The following is a 14,952-nucleotide window of genomic DNA, read 5'->3' as shown; positions in this document are numbered from 1 at the left end:
CCAGGGAACTCTTTCTGTAACAGCTGCCTAATTATACCAAGGACCTCTCTGAGACAGCTCCCTAATTTTACCAGGCAACCGTCTTTGTGACAGCTCCTATTAATATTAGGGAGCTATGTTTGTGACCGCTCCCTAACAACACCAGGGAGCTCTCTCTCTGTAAAAGCTGCCTAATTATAGCAGGGAGCTCTCTCGAAGACAAAACAGACCCTGTAAATTAATAGTAACATTTTGAAAATAGGACGTTATGGACATACAACAGTGCCTTTATATTGTAAATTAACATTCACCATTGGTTGTATATAGAATAACAGGTGAATGCATTATAAACTGCATGACGCCAATAATAATTTGTCTTTAATAGTGGGTATTATAACAGGGCCAAAGCCATTAATGGTCATCACTATACCTGGAATTTGAACATTGCCACTTAGGCTCATTTCACCCACGGTTATGAGAACAACTAACCAAAGTTCTGTAATCATAAAAGAAAAATTACGATAACTCGCATAACAATGGAATGCGGTCATTCCAAAATGCAGGTAGCACACTCCTGATGTGGTGGGACGGAATTTCAGAAAAAATGAGGTAATTACATATGGGAACAAAGTTGAATGTTTTGTTTTTGACAGTATAAATGGCCTTAAATGAGGATACTTTATGCACTATAAAATGTATTAATATTAGTTCTTGAATGAAGAAAAAAATAAAACGAAAGTGTTCAATTCCGTCCAACCACATTTTTGAACATATTTTTTTAATTTCCAAGGAGGAAAAAATGATAATTTTTTTTAAACACTCCAAACTATCAACTATGTATGTCACTGACACCTCTGAGTGGAGAAAAAATAAATATTTTATCCTGGATAGACAGGGGGATATTCCAACATTTTTTTTGGAAGGCATCTTCAAACAGCATGTCTAGTCCAAAATTTACCTCTGTCACATAAGATTACAAACTTATTCAGACTCCTTGAACACCCAACCTTATAACAATGTGGTTAATTGATGGTACTTCAAAATTGTACGTATCTGGATATTCTATACATACTGTACACATCACATCAGTTTTGAACCTCATGTGTCAAAACAACACATTTTTGGGTAAATTGAGAATGTTTTTTTTTTATCATGCATAAATAAATCCCATCACTATTAAAATACTGTAGTCCTAGTTGTTCAACCTAGGTTTCTTTCTTGGCCGTTTTGGCTTTCCTAAACTATCCATTGTAGAACATGTGCTTTTGAATTGATATCATCTGTTGATGAACAATGATCCACGTGCACAAAAAATTGACTTTAAAGTCAAGTTGTTATGGTACTCACATACTGAAGCATACAAGATAGAATTGCAAGAAGCTAGATTGCAAGAATAAAGGTAAGAATTCATTGCTTCTCAATAGTAATATATTAATTTACCTCCAATTCATGGTTATAGGCAATTCAGACAATTTGATAGTGATGATTATGATTTAGCCTAAGCTGTTGCCTAACAGACTATGTTATATTGGAAAGGTTTAAAACAAAACTTATAATATATTAAGAGGCAGAAATGTGTAGCCTGCAGTACTAATGTTAGGAAGCAAACCTGTTAGATGAAATATTACATATTTTGCTGGAGTTTGTCTAGCCTAGCAAATTAATGTTTTAGCCTAAGCTGTTGCCTAACAGGATATGGTATGCTGCCTAAGCTGCTGCAATCTACAATACTAAGTTGGATTTTGAAACTTGTAGCCTACGATGCAAAAACATTGAACCAAAACACAATGTAGGCTAGTTGAAATATATTGTGCAGGAAGTGTATACTGTCTATGCCTAGCAATTATTCAGCCTGTTCATAACTGCACATTATGAGGCCAACTCCCATGTCATATTGCATTTGTAATACACAATTCACAGGATAGTGAAGCCAACTTATTCTTTCTTTCTATTCACATGTAGGCATATGGGGGAATACCACTATTGCTTCCTGGTCCCCAAACTTCTTAATAATTAAGCTAGAAATGTGTGTGGCTATACCACTCACCCCCAGTTCCCTTTTCATGCATCCCTCTGGTAAGAATGTCTTTTTATCTCTCTTTGCAAAGCAGATCAATATGGAAAATCTTAAAATGTGTCTGCTAGCAGATACATATATGTTACAAGAAAAAGAAGGAGAGAATGGGGTGCTGACTGCTGAGGTATTTCGAGAATGGGAGTGGAGTAGGAAGAAAAGGCAAAGGGCCAACCAGAAAGCAAATACTCGAGCAGCGTACAAAGCATCCATTACAAATGTTCGAAATAACTTTCCGACTTAATAAGTCCAAGATCTCATCGAACATATTTAATATTTCACTCTGGACAGCATAAATTTCATTGTTGCTTATGAACTTCTTGTGAGAGAAAACATAATTGTTTATTGTTTTCGTACCTAGTCAACAGCCTTTACATTGGAAAAAAATTCCGTCCAACCACATTCCGTCCCACCACATTGACACACTTTCGGTAAAATTAACACAATTCTTATGCATGAAGTATAATTTCTGCCATTGCTTCCCTAATGGTAGTTCACCTCCATTTCAGTGTTAGTAATTACTTTTATATTGTACTACTTTTGATAATAATAACATCAAGGTTACATGTACACGATTTCATGAGATTTATCATTCCGTCCCACCACGTCAATATATTTGTGTTACCATGGCAACATCTTCAAATTTGTGCCTGTTTTTTTTTTTGTGTCTGGTTGCAGTCTGTAACTGACCTGTTTGTGTGGATATCCTGATTCCTTCATACTGTATATGCTACATATAAAGTAGTATTATTCAAAAGGTCTATCAAATTCCGTCCCACCACAATTACGGTAATTTTGGCTTCGGCCCAACACCTTTGCATGAATGCACAATTACAAGTTATCACCGTTCTGCATCAACAAACAAACATCGGACACTGTTCAATTTGCATATTAATAAAAAAGTGCTACCCAAATTATGCGGGTTATATTCTCGTTTGGTTATTTCTGTGATGAATTATGCGCATCATGTTTCTAATTAATTTAAAAGTTGGCAGAGTTACTTCATTTGATATCAAAGCATGTGTTTACTGGTTAAAAACTGTTGTTGGTTGGGCTAAAATTAACGTCACAGTGTTTACTTTTTTTCCCAAATACACAAAGTCGGTATATGTAGTTAACTTAGCTCTGAAGAATTTACTAAAACTAAAATTAAACGTATAATAATTAGGTGTTCCCTTTCGAGGGGAATGATGATACACACCCGACGGAGATCGCACAGTCACAGTCTCTATGCAAGGTGACTATGGTTGAGAGCGGATCAGTCGTTCGGTAGTTTGGTTTTCGTGCCCAGGTTCTTTTCTTGGTGTCTTTTCTTTAAAAAGTACACACATTGAAGCGTGTCGGTTTTAATTTACACTAAATGGGTTGGCCACTGAAAAATTAATTGCAATAGAAGTAAAAGAATCGACAAACTTTGATAACAGTAGGAATCGTTAACAGGAGAGAAGTATTCCTTTACAGAATTAACTCTTACTTTTTGATTCACGGTTCTAATGTATTCGTTTAAGAAGGGTGCACCGTTTTTCACGAACTTCTGTTAAATTGCGCCTTAGCGCATACGTCCTGACTGCCGGTATTCTACGGCATGAATATGCTTTTGTAACAGTGTGTGAATAGCATAAACCTCTCGCTGTCAGTAACATCTCCCTGCACAAGGCAACTCTATCGGTGATAGCTACTTGCATGGCTTGAGGCAACACAGACACTACATTAGTATGGTTCCATCAGTGGCGCATATATGTTCCGAAGAGTGAGGGGGGGGCGATGATATTAGTAGACTATCTAAGCGGAGCGCCACCATCAGTTGGCGCGAAGCGTACATGAAAATTTTAGGCTTTACAAACTCCCCAGATGGCCGGAAACGGCCCCCGGAGTGTTTTAGGCTGCATGAGTTCAGCTTTGAAATATAAATTCCATGAATGCAATTCCTCAATTACTGAGAAAATATTCAATCTATGAAAAAAGTAATACATGTCAGATGAGTTGAGATGGTACAATAATCATAATGAACTGTGCATCCTCTTTCATTTATTCTGTCTGCCATGGTCCCGTATTCACCTTCTGTATCTCTATTACCTTTGTCCATCACCCCATCCATAGTCCATACATGTTCATTACTCAAGTGCCTCACCGTCCATAGTCGGTGTTGTGGTCAATAAAGACGGTTCTCTGTAACAATCCCTTCCTGGTGGCTAATGGCTATCAGTGATCGTCGGCTTGCATTCTTATATATACACTAAAAACAGCAAAATTTATGTAACTGATAGGCCTAATCGTCAGATATAGAACGCACCTGGGCGTCAAAGCCTCATTACAATAAAGAACAAGTTAAGTGGTTAAGTGGAATACTTTTTGACATCTAATGTCTTTTTTAGAAACACCTAATTTTTGAGCGCCTGATGTGTATAGTGTTCAAATCCTGAACGCCTACTGTTCAAATGCTTTACGCTACAGTGCTCAAATTGTGAACGCTGGCGTTCACATTTTGAACGCTAGCAAATATATGTAAGTGTTTAAAGAGGCATTAAGACGTCAACACGATGCAGCTCTTCAAGCAGGCTAGGCATATCCCTTCATCCTCAACATGTTCTGACGCCCTGACTCGTTATATCATAGGCCTATATTCATTATATTTTGTTGTTGTTTTTTTGCAGTGTATGGAACCCTGGAGTGAGAACAGCTTGCAAAAATACTGAGGTTGCAACCTCAGTATTTTGACCTAACCTAATTTTAACTTAACTTTAATTTATTTTAATTGGGGGGGGGATGATTGTGTAGACCATCCCCCCTTGACCAAAAAGTGGGGGATATATCCCCCCACCCCCCTGGGATGCGATTTTTTGTTTTCCCAAACCGGTTTGCAATTGCGTGTAAATAGGCGCTCATGATTGGTCGCAAAAGTTACGTCATCATGATAGAAACCTTTACTTCCAGGTAACCAAAGTGTCTGCATTCATTCGTTGCAACGAAAATATACCCGTTCAAAATTACCCAAAGCTTTTCGTTGTAGATGTGTTTGGAATTGGTTTAGACATATTGAGCACACTAGTATGGTATGATCATCTACTTTGATCGAAGTTTTCTGTGAAGACATTAATCAATAACTACGCACAGTGAAATGTTCGTACAGGGTACATCACACATGCGCTGGTGGCCTATATGTATTATAACTGTGTACACAGTGCAGTGACGGAAAAATATCATACTGTAGCATGGTGGGCTCATAATTGACGCAATTAATGATTTGATCAAAGATGTATATCAAGGAAAAATCCAAATCACTCAACTCTATGTGTTTTTCATATGTGTAGTTCCTCAGAAATGTTATGATCTCAAAATATTTATGGTTCTGTGCTTATGCACGGTACAATTGTGCAGAATTTGACCACAAAATGTCGGCCGTGTCAAGTTCTTTCATACCCCTAAATTGACACATTCGTCGATTAGCTAACTGTAGTCCAGGTCTTAGTATATACATCCATTGACTTTAGATGCTGTTTGCTATGCTCTGAGCCTCTAAGCGCAGACAAGTCAGGTCCCAGAGAGTAGTGTTATCATATTGAGGTAATATTGGTTATTTTTAGGATGTAAGATTTCCAAATGCCCCAAAAACGTGCAAAACTGGGGGGGGGGGGGGGGGGGTTAAAAGCTTAAAAAATACCACAATTTGGTCAGCAAATAGCTGAACTGGATTCAAACTCATGAAAAATGTAATTCTGTTTGACTGCAAAAAGTTTAGGTGGCCTGCTGTATCGTTGCTAGTAATACTGTTTGCATATATTCATTCAACACCGTGAAGTTGATTTTAGTGTAGGCCTACCCATTCCACGAAACGATTTCCGATTGCAGTAGAACGGCTCACAAATCTTTAATAACGTAAAAACGAACCCAATAGAATGTAGCGTATGTATCATAAGTAAGGTCAACATGTGATTAAAGCATTAAAAGTAAAGTTAGGGCGTTTGATGGACCGTAACTAGACTTAATTAAGTGTCAGTGTGTAACTCAGTGCATGTCTTCGAACTTCAAAGCGATACACATTATTGATGCTGACGTCACAAGCAATCTGATTGGTGGAAAACTCCGTAATTGCAAACCTGTTTGGGAAAAAAAATCGCCCCCGGGATGTGCGCCCAATGTGGGTTCCATGACCATACACTACAGCCCTGTAAGGGTTGTTAACTTGTTACTACATTAGTATGGTTCGATGACAATGCACTCCAACATATATGGCTTGTTGTTCCAGGTTCAATTCAATAATTCGAAGCATTTAACATTTATTTAAAGTCTTGGAAGACTAGCGATTCATTTTTAACGGAAGAATCTGAAATTCCAAACATTAACACTGCATATGTTTATGTTGTCAAAGTACTGTATATGTTCAATATTCTCAATACTATATCAGTTCGATTAGAGTTCTAGCGCAATTTAGCACATGCAGAGATTATGCTGATTGAATTAAATATATGACATCCTTTGCAATTATCCTGAATACACCACTGTATATTCATTAGCTAGGAAAAGCATCCTTCTTCTTTAAACCTAAATGTTTATGATTTAAAGTGGCTTGAATAATATAGTTTTCAATGACAGTCCATGGAAAAAAAAAACATTAAAAAAGTAAACAGTTCCTAAATTAGGTGTAGGTGAAACATGTTAAAGGCTGTTTATTTATTAGCTAACTTACATTATGTTTAGATGCAATCTCCAGCAACTGTGTAGTCGATCTTTGAAGAAGAGCGCTGTGGCGTCCTTTTATCCCAACTTCACGCGAGCAGAGCTCTTTCACCGAATCCATAATGTCGTTGACGTCACCAGTTTGTTCCAGGATACAGAGGATGGCAAACTTATCCCCGCCTGGTAATCCCTTCAAATGGTTGATGAGTTTCTTTCCAGCATTGGGATCCAGACCACAGGCGAATCTAAACAGGTACTGAAGATCAAATGGATCTAAGAACCTGAGAATATCGGAGAGATTGTGTGCGTTCTTTAGAAGAGTGACAAGGTGGTGGGCTGCATACCATTCACAGAATAGTTTATGATAAAAACGGACCATCGTTGTAAACAACACATTGTTTCCGATACAATCATCGCTCACTACATCTTCTTCGACCAAAATGCCAATTAAAATATACTGGTCATATAATTCTGGCCCAACTCTTTCACGAAATTCAGTCTTAATCCATGACAATTGTTGGTTTTTCTTGTTTAATCCTTCGAAAGCTATTTTGTCTAGCTCATGATGTTCCATTTCATGAAGATATAACTTGTTGCTTCTATTGTCTTTAAATTTCTGTTTCAGATGGTCGTAAAAACATCTAATCATGTGTTTGAAGAACTGTGTGACAGACTTGAACTTCATGAGGTCTCTTTGATCATGAGCCATGTGGGCAAACATCACGAATATGAGAGGCACCTGGCACAGATCAGCAAGGATGGAGTTTTCATAGAGCCGTTGTTTTATTTCTGCCACTGCCTCATCGTTGTTACTTACTACAGCCTTGCGAATGTACTCATTCCTAGCTTTGTCATCGAATCCTGTTAGTTTGGCCCTCTTAGTTTCTTTTCTAAGACATCCTGGAAGATATCTTGTCGTTAAGCTGACATCAAAGTCTGCAAACAGTTCCATCTTTATGATCCTGTGTACATCGTCATTATCATTGCTGTCCCTACCAGGATACTCGTCATATCCATCAAAAATAATGTGGACGGAAGAGCAACTGTGAATTATCTTTTCAATCTCATGTTTGCTAACACGGGGTTCGTGGAAGAGAAGAAATGACTTAATCGCCCTGTAGAGAGACTTTACACTTCCAAGTTGTCTTAACCGAAGAAGAATTAGTATTTCTACATTGTTCATCGGGGAATCCGATACGTCATTGCACCAATCGTAGGCCAGCTGAAGGGTTAACGTCGACTTACCATACCCGGGCTCTCCTTGTATAATGCGTCTCTTGGATTTAAATCGAAAGTCAGTATAAATACTTTTGTAAGATTCCAAACGCTCCCATGATCCTCCGGTGCCTCGCATTAGCTCTGGTGCCAGATAAACTTCAAAGCCCCCTTCTACAAAGACCTTGTCCACACAATAAAGTCTATCTTTTATATATGGTAGGGGTTGAATCGCATCATATTGGTCTTTGTATGTCCTTTTGAGACATTCTATCACAAATATTTTCTTTTCTAAACAAAAAACAGAAACAAAATGTGTAAATGTTCCATGTATGACTAAATTTGACGAACAATAAATTAGTGACACACATGGGAACACGTAAATCTTAATTGTTTATTCGTTACTGATAATACAGTTTTGTTACTGTTCTATTTGTCATTAAGACGACAGAGCGGGGGGGAGGGGGCTACATGTTTTACCAAAAGGAAGTAAAGCTGCACAAATGACAAAGTCAAAGATTAAGGCATCTACCTTGAAGATCAGGAGTCAGCTCCATTGTCACGTGATTTACTTCAGACAGTCTACGAAGCGTGAAGGGGTCGTGTCAGAACAGCTCCTGCCCATCGTTTCCGTGAATCTGTTTTTCTTTCTTAAAAATATGAGAAAAATAGGGAATCTAAATAATTACATTATTCTGTTAACTTTCAAAATGTATACTAATTGTGTTGTTGTTGCATATGGATGGTTCAATGTTTTATTAATAACCAGACAGCAAACCTGCAGTGTGGTTTCAATGATGCTACATCAATAATCTTATATGAATGTGACACACTACACTAAGCTGTAGGGTATAACCATGATGAACAGCATACCTCAATATAAGCAAAAAGCATTGAGATCATATAACAACACAATATTCACATTGGCACCTGAAGACCGAGATGAAAACTTTTCTTGTATTCAACATAGAGATTGATTGCTACCAATGACAACTGGCTTCTTCCACTCTATGTGGTACACCTACAAGCCTACATTAAACATGCGTCAGTCAAATGTTAAGCCCCCTCCCCGGTCCCCAAGATTTTGCGTCTGATTTGCCTCTAAAACATCGTACCAGGCTATAGTTAATTTTCGTATACAGCGCCTGGTCATTTTCCCAACGTTACTACATCCAAACCTAAAGTTTTTATTTGGCACTGAATCTTGACAATTGCAAAAATACGCCGGAAAAGTTAACAATGGTACAGTAGCAAAGGTAACATATAGATTATTCAAATTGATATCGGCCATTCCAACACATGTACAAACAGTACAACGTTTCATTACACACCTTTTTGCACAGGCATGTATGCAGCAACGTACAGTAAGTTACCGACACACTTAAGTCAATGGAGATTTGGTCGAAACTTCTTGATTCTTATCTAAGGATGCCCTTTAGCTAATTTCCAATTGCCAACAGCCTCTCCTATATAATGAGGCGTAACACACATGAAATATCATAGGCTGCACTGTGGGAGATGCAATAGATTATAAAACAAGGTTTCCACAAGTTGACCACTGGTGACATTTGACCTCCGCAAAAAACAAAAGGATTGTTGAACTAACTACATACTTTATAAGAGGTTGGTCCAGGCTTCCCTTCTTGAAATATCGTGTTAACGATGTTCACAATTTGGCCCATGGTGACCCCAACCTTTGACCTCCACAAAAATCCATTGGTATCTTGAAGTCATTGTGACACAACTACTGTACATACTAAATATGAGATTGGTCCAAGCTTCCCTTCTGGAGATATCGTCATTACAAGGTTTCACAGTTTGACCCCTAATGACATTTGACCTCTACAGGCAGTAGGCTTTTTCTACTCAATTTGGTACTTTTACACACCAAATATGATATTGGTCCAAACTTCTATTCTAGAGATATACTGTTTCCAAGCAAGGTGTCACACACACTCATCTGCCCAGGGACGTAGCCAGGGGGGAGCAGGGGGAGCGACCGCTCCCCCCCCTTTCAGTGTCGAAAAAAATGTTTAAAAACTGTTGTTTTTTAGCATGGTATTTTGTCAGTGCTCTTTTGATCTTGAATACTCGTCAGCTCCGTTAACTCAATTATAATCGTAGTAACATTCACGCCAACTGATTCAACTACTTACTTAGTTTGGCAGATGCAATTAGCTAAATTTAGCCTATAGCCCATTACAAGCCTACAGTTGGCCACTGCGTAATAAAATACATATTGCCTACCTAAACGCACTCTATGGAATGTCACGAACCGTATGCACAACAACGTCGACAACGTTCGTTCTCATCCTTTCTATGATTCGTCCTAAGTTGTTGCACGAACAGCATGTTATGAAGCTAAGCTAGCAATCGTACGTGATACGCACTTCCTATAAATAATTATTACACTGCTAATACACTGCGATAACGATATTTGTTTTTAGGCCACTGCATATCTGGCTATATTCCAAAATATGAAAGATTATATTGTCCATCAGTTAAGTTGGTCAAATGTATTAAAATCCAGACATTGGACAATAAACAAGAATCATCCTACTTGAAAAATTGTAAAAGAGCACTATGTTTGTCTTTCTGATATATTATGTAAAAGAACATGTAAAAGAATTCAAACAGGAAACAAAATCTGCTGATAATATGATATCATATGATCAGGGGCGTAGCCAGTATGTAGCACTGTGGGCCCGGGCCTACACTTTTTTGGCCAAGTTATCTTTTTTTTTTAAAACACCCATATTTCAAATCCATAAGCTTGCTGGAAGAGTTTAAGAGTCTAGACAGGAATAACTATTGAAATGAACGTAGCAAGAATATGGCTTAATTAGGTTCACCTAGTCTTCTAATTTAGGCTGTCATTTCTATCGCGTGCCGTTCCATTCAACACTCTACCCGCCGAAAAAGACTATAGGATCCGATCTTGTCAGTGTTGTAACATCTAGTTAAAAACCTGTTTCGCAGATAATATTTCAGTTGAGAAAACAGTTGAGAAATTTGAATCAGATGGCAATCGTCGGATAGCTCTCGCCTTCTCTTATTTGTATCTAAGACATTTCTGGCCTATCTATATATGCAACTACAAGTATCAGCAGTTGAAAAGTAAGACTACTCTGTACATGTACCTTGCTAATTTTAAATACATTATGTATTCAATTCATAAGACTTTATTTCAATCTCTCGCAATAAAGTATGCAATTATGACAATAGACGTATTATTGAAATATGTACTATCTTAACTCGTTTGTTTTTTTTTTGGTTGAAAAGTGATATTGAATGAGGTGTCTCAAGTTAGCAAGAGGCCATGGAACCAGCATGAACACTCGGGAAGGGCCGTTTCCGGCCATCTGGGGGGTTTGTAAAACCAACAATTTTCTTGTACACTCCGCGCCAACCGATAGTGGCGCTCCGCTCAGATAGTCGTGCCTAAATTTTTGGAAATCGATATCAATCGCAAAAAGTGCTCCCCCCTTTCAAATTCCTGGCTACGTCGCTGCATCTGCCTGCATGACTACAAAGGTTACGATTATCATCGAAACCAAACATGTGCTGGGAAAGAATATTTTATTCCTAGAAGGTGCAATGATTTTACAGTACATGAAAATTAGATATCCAGACAATTTCAGCCCAATACCCCTATGAGGCCAAACTCTATGCTGGGTGTTACAAGCATGGACAATATACACAGGCTTTTTATACCTGCAAGTGTTAAAGTGCCATTTTGTGGAACCTAAAGAGAAAAGTAAATGGTCTGAAACTAACTTACGATTTGCCCTTCATGTCTTCATCTAATCCTTGTAGTTATGAGTTTATCTGCAGGTTTGTCCAGCTGTCAATTTGTTAAGAAAATTCCCGTAAATAGCCTTGTGTAAAAAAAAAAAATCAACAATATAGACAGTTTCTTTCACTGTGTGCCGTTTAAAGAAGGTGCAATTCCATGTTCAGTACACTTGCCTAACATCATCATAACGGTGATCATAGAAAAAACGAATTTAGTACAGAAACATTCCCAATACCAAATGTACGCATACTGTACAACGTATGTTTTCCTTAAAGGAATTTTTTGGCAGCCTATTGGGTATATGTAAAAAACTCCATACAGTATTTTTTTTTTTTTTCATAGTGACAGTCCAACTGTAGTTCGGGGATTTTCTATCTTATGATACAGGAGAAGGGAAATGTTATTGTCATGCCTACTTCGTCTAATATATTTTGAACAGTGGAGACCGATGGGCGACTGTAACGTCATCGCGACACATCGTTTCAGGAGCTGCAGAGTCACTATCATTGGAAAGCTACATTGCAGCGAGGAAAGGTAACATGTCTGAGAGTAAAATAGCAATTGAGATGAAAAATTCCCAGTGAAGTTAAAAGTTAGCAATCGTTTGAAGATGTAAAACATTCTAGAATTCCCTAACTAGGTTTTCTTCATAATTAAGTTGTTCTGAAATAACAAAGTTTTGGAATCACAGCCATACACAAAGTCTGTACACATTCCAGTGTACTGTAGCAAGGCCAAGCTTAGAGTGAGATCTTTTGTGTGCACATCCATTCACACAGTCTGTTCACATTCCTGTGTATTGTCTCATGGCCAAACTAAGAGTGAGATCTGATCGATTCTGACTAATGTGCAGCACTGACGTCACTTCTCGACATAAGTCAGTGTTAGACTTAAATTTTCTGGCAGGACGGGCCAACATTTCAACCACTCTATCACAGAAACTAACATTCATCACAGGACAAGGCTTAGGGCGATTGAAAGACAAACAGGAGCCCAAGGGCACTACGGAGTATTTATTGTTCCTTGCTTGTAAGGAATATTTACAAGGAAGCAGCACTGTTCTAACATTGTTATGTGGTCCGATGTACTGTACACACACAATATTGCCAAAATATATCACAAATCAACTGTTGGTCCTTTTGAGAACCTGTTGAGGACCAGGTGACTGATAGGAGCAAGAGTTGGCTTTTTTTTACAGAACTCACAGAATCATCCTACTGTAACTGTTCTTATTAAGAATTTTAACGAAACCAAATGAAACCTTGATCTCTAATAACTTTGCACACGAAGGTTGCAGAGGAGTCAACTTATGTACAATTTAGATCAGGATATGGCCAAAAAATTCAAATAGTCAACTTAAAAGAAACTAATACAGGTCAATGGAGGTCAAAGGTCGCCCAAATGCAGGTCGACTATTGGATTACAATAGCATAACTGCCAACATCGATGGACATTTGGTTCTTCCTCTCACTATGGGCTATCCACCCACCAAGTTTGGTCATGATACATCATTTCCTCATTGAGATATCTTGTACACAAGTCAAGCGTCACATACACACACACACACACGCCGAGTTGAATGCATAGATGCATAGGTTCCTTGCTTTGCAAAACGCAAGGAACCTAAACTGATATGACCGGAAGGACTGGATCCCATTTATCACTAACATGTTCCTTTAATGGATGTCATTTAAAAACAGGCATGGGCTTTCAGTACAGATCTATCTGGTAATGAATATAAGGCAGATTTCACAATCAGATGGTCCAAAAGCTCCCACAGTATTAAAAAAATTAAGTTTGTTGAAAGTTATGTAATACACATGTTTTTTATTCTTTGACATCTCAGTGAAGTGAAAATGGAATGTAGAAGATAAAATATGGTGCAAATTTTGGAAAATTTACTACTCTAAATTGCAGAGTCACACAAAGTCACAATCCAATCGAATCTCACCCTTCCCTCTTTTTATTCCCCAGGAGATACAAGGAAAGGCCTAGTCCCATAATTCTTCAGTTATGAAAAGCACCAATGTTGCAGACTATAACTAGTATAAAAGATATTATTTAAAAATTCTTAATTTAATTTTAGCTTGTTAAAATCGACATTGATGTGATTGGACGGACATTTATGGTAAAATATCAATTAGTAGTTCACTTAAAAAATTAATAAGAAGAGAAAAGAATTTGATTTTGTTGCAATGTGTTAAGGACATTTGCTTTATAACAAATAAACACAAAAACTGTCTTTAAATTGCATAATTAGCTTAACAATACAAAAACTTTTTCAATTTCACACATAACCATTGGACGGACACCACAGTTATGTGTGAATTTCACACATAACCATTGGACGGACACAGAGTTACAGTATGTGTGAATATTACACATAACCATTGGAATGAAGCATTGTTTTGAAAACATTCAGAATGGTTATGCAAACTACTTGTTTCTGTTTCATCCATTTCTAACTTTTATGTCTATTTAACTTACAGATATATGTTGCAAGGGTAGAACAGCAAGTGTATGGATAAATTCACACACTCCAACTGAGTCAGAGGTATCTGACTGTCACCACATATATTGCAATGAATTCAACAGCAAAAATGGAAAATGTAATATAAAGTTTGCAGACATATTGAATTCACCTTTAATTACTGCATTTAATTGACTGAATTGATGTTATAGAATTGTATAATTGGTTTTTAACTTGTAACATTCGACATGGACGAACATTTATGGTAAATTATCAGGTAAAAGTTCACTTAATAACATACTCAGAAGAGAAAAGAATTTGATTTGTGTTAAAAGATGTTAAGAACATTGCTAAATAACAAGTAAACACAAAAACTGCCTTTAAAATGCATGTAGCTTGACAATACAAAACACTTTGTTTAATTTCACACATAACCATTGGACGGACACAGAGTTATGTGTGAATTTTCAAAAATAACTTATGGAGTCATTGGTTTAAATATGTATACTAGTATACCCATTCACAGGGAAGTTCGTTAGAAAGCCTTACATTAACAAGAGAATTAATTGCCAGGCCATGCCCCTCATAAATGTGCATGACATTAATTGCATCACACATCAGCATGTGTAGCTAGGTTACCTACCAATATCACCATATCAAGTTTTTGTTTGAGAAATTCAACCTTTTGATTGCCAAGTTATTGCAATATATAAAGATTTTTACCCTTTGACCTCTATAAAT

General features: G+C 37.4%; 1 protein-coding gene across 6 annotated transcripts in view; it reads right to left on the bottom strand.

The window, feature by feature from the left end:
- The window catches only part of LOC139970040 (uncharacterized), a 110,394-nt gene that overhangs the window by 83,707 nt on the left and 11,735 nt on the right, over positions 1 to 14,952 (bottom strand). For 2 of the 6 annotated variants that reach the window (XM_071975624.1, XM_071975625.1), the window contains exons 2-4: positions 11,727 to 11,823; positions 8,478 to 8,595; positions 6,741 to 8,236 (exon numbers count right to left, since the gene is read on the bottom strand). In XM_071975624.1, the coding sequence (XP_071831725.1) occupies positions 6,741 to 8,236; positions 8,478 to 8,502 (1,521 nt within the window). In that variant the 5' untranslated portion in view covers positions 8,503 to 8,595; positions 11,727 to 11,823. The remainder of the gene's footprint in view (positions 1 to 6,740; positions 8,237 to 8,477; positions 8,596 to 11,726; positions 11,824 to 14,952) is intronic. The other 4 variants (XM_071975626.1, XM_071975627.1, XM_071975628.1 and 1 more) reach the window with 2 other exon arrangements.

This window comes from Apostichopus japonicus, chromosome 7 (genome assembly GCF_037975245.1).
Source record: "Apostichopus japonicus isolate 1M-3 chromosome 7, ASM3797524v1, whole genome shotgun sequence".
NCBI classification, from domain to species: domain Eukaryota; kingdom Metazoa; phylum Echinodermata; class Holothuroidea; order Aspidochirotida; family Stichopodidae; genus Apostichopus; species Apostichopus japonicus.
Note: the sequence above shows the minus strand (reverse complement) of the source record. Positions and strands in the feature narration are given on the sequence as shown.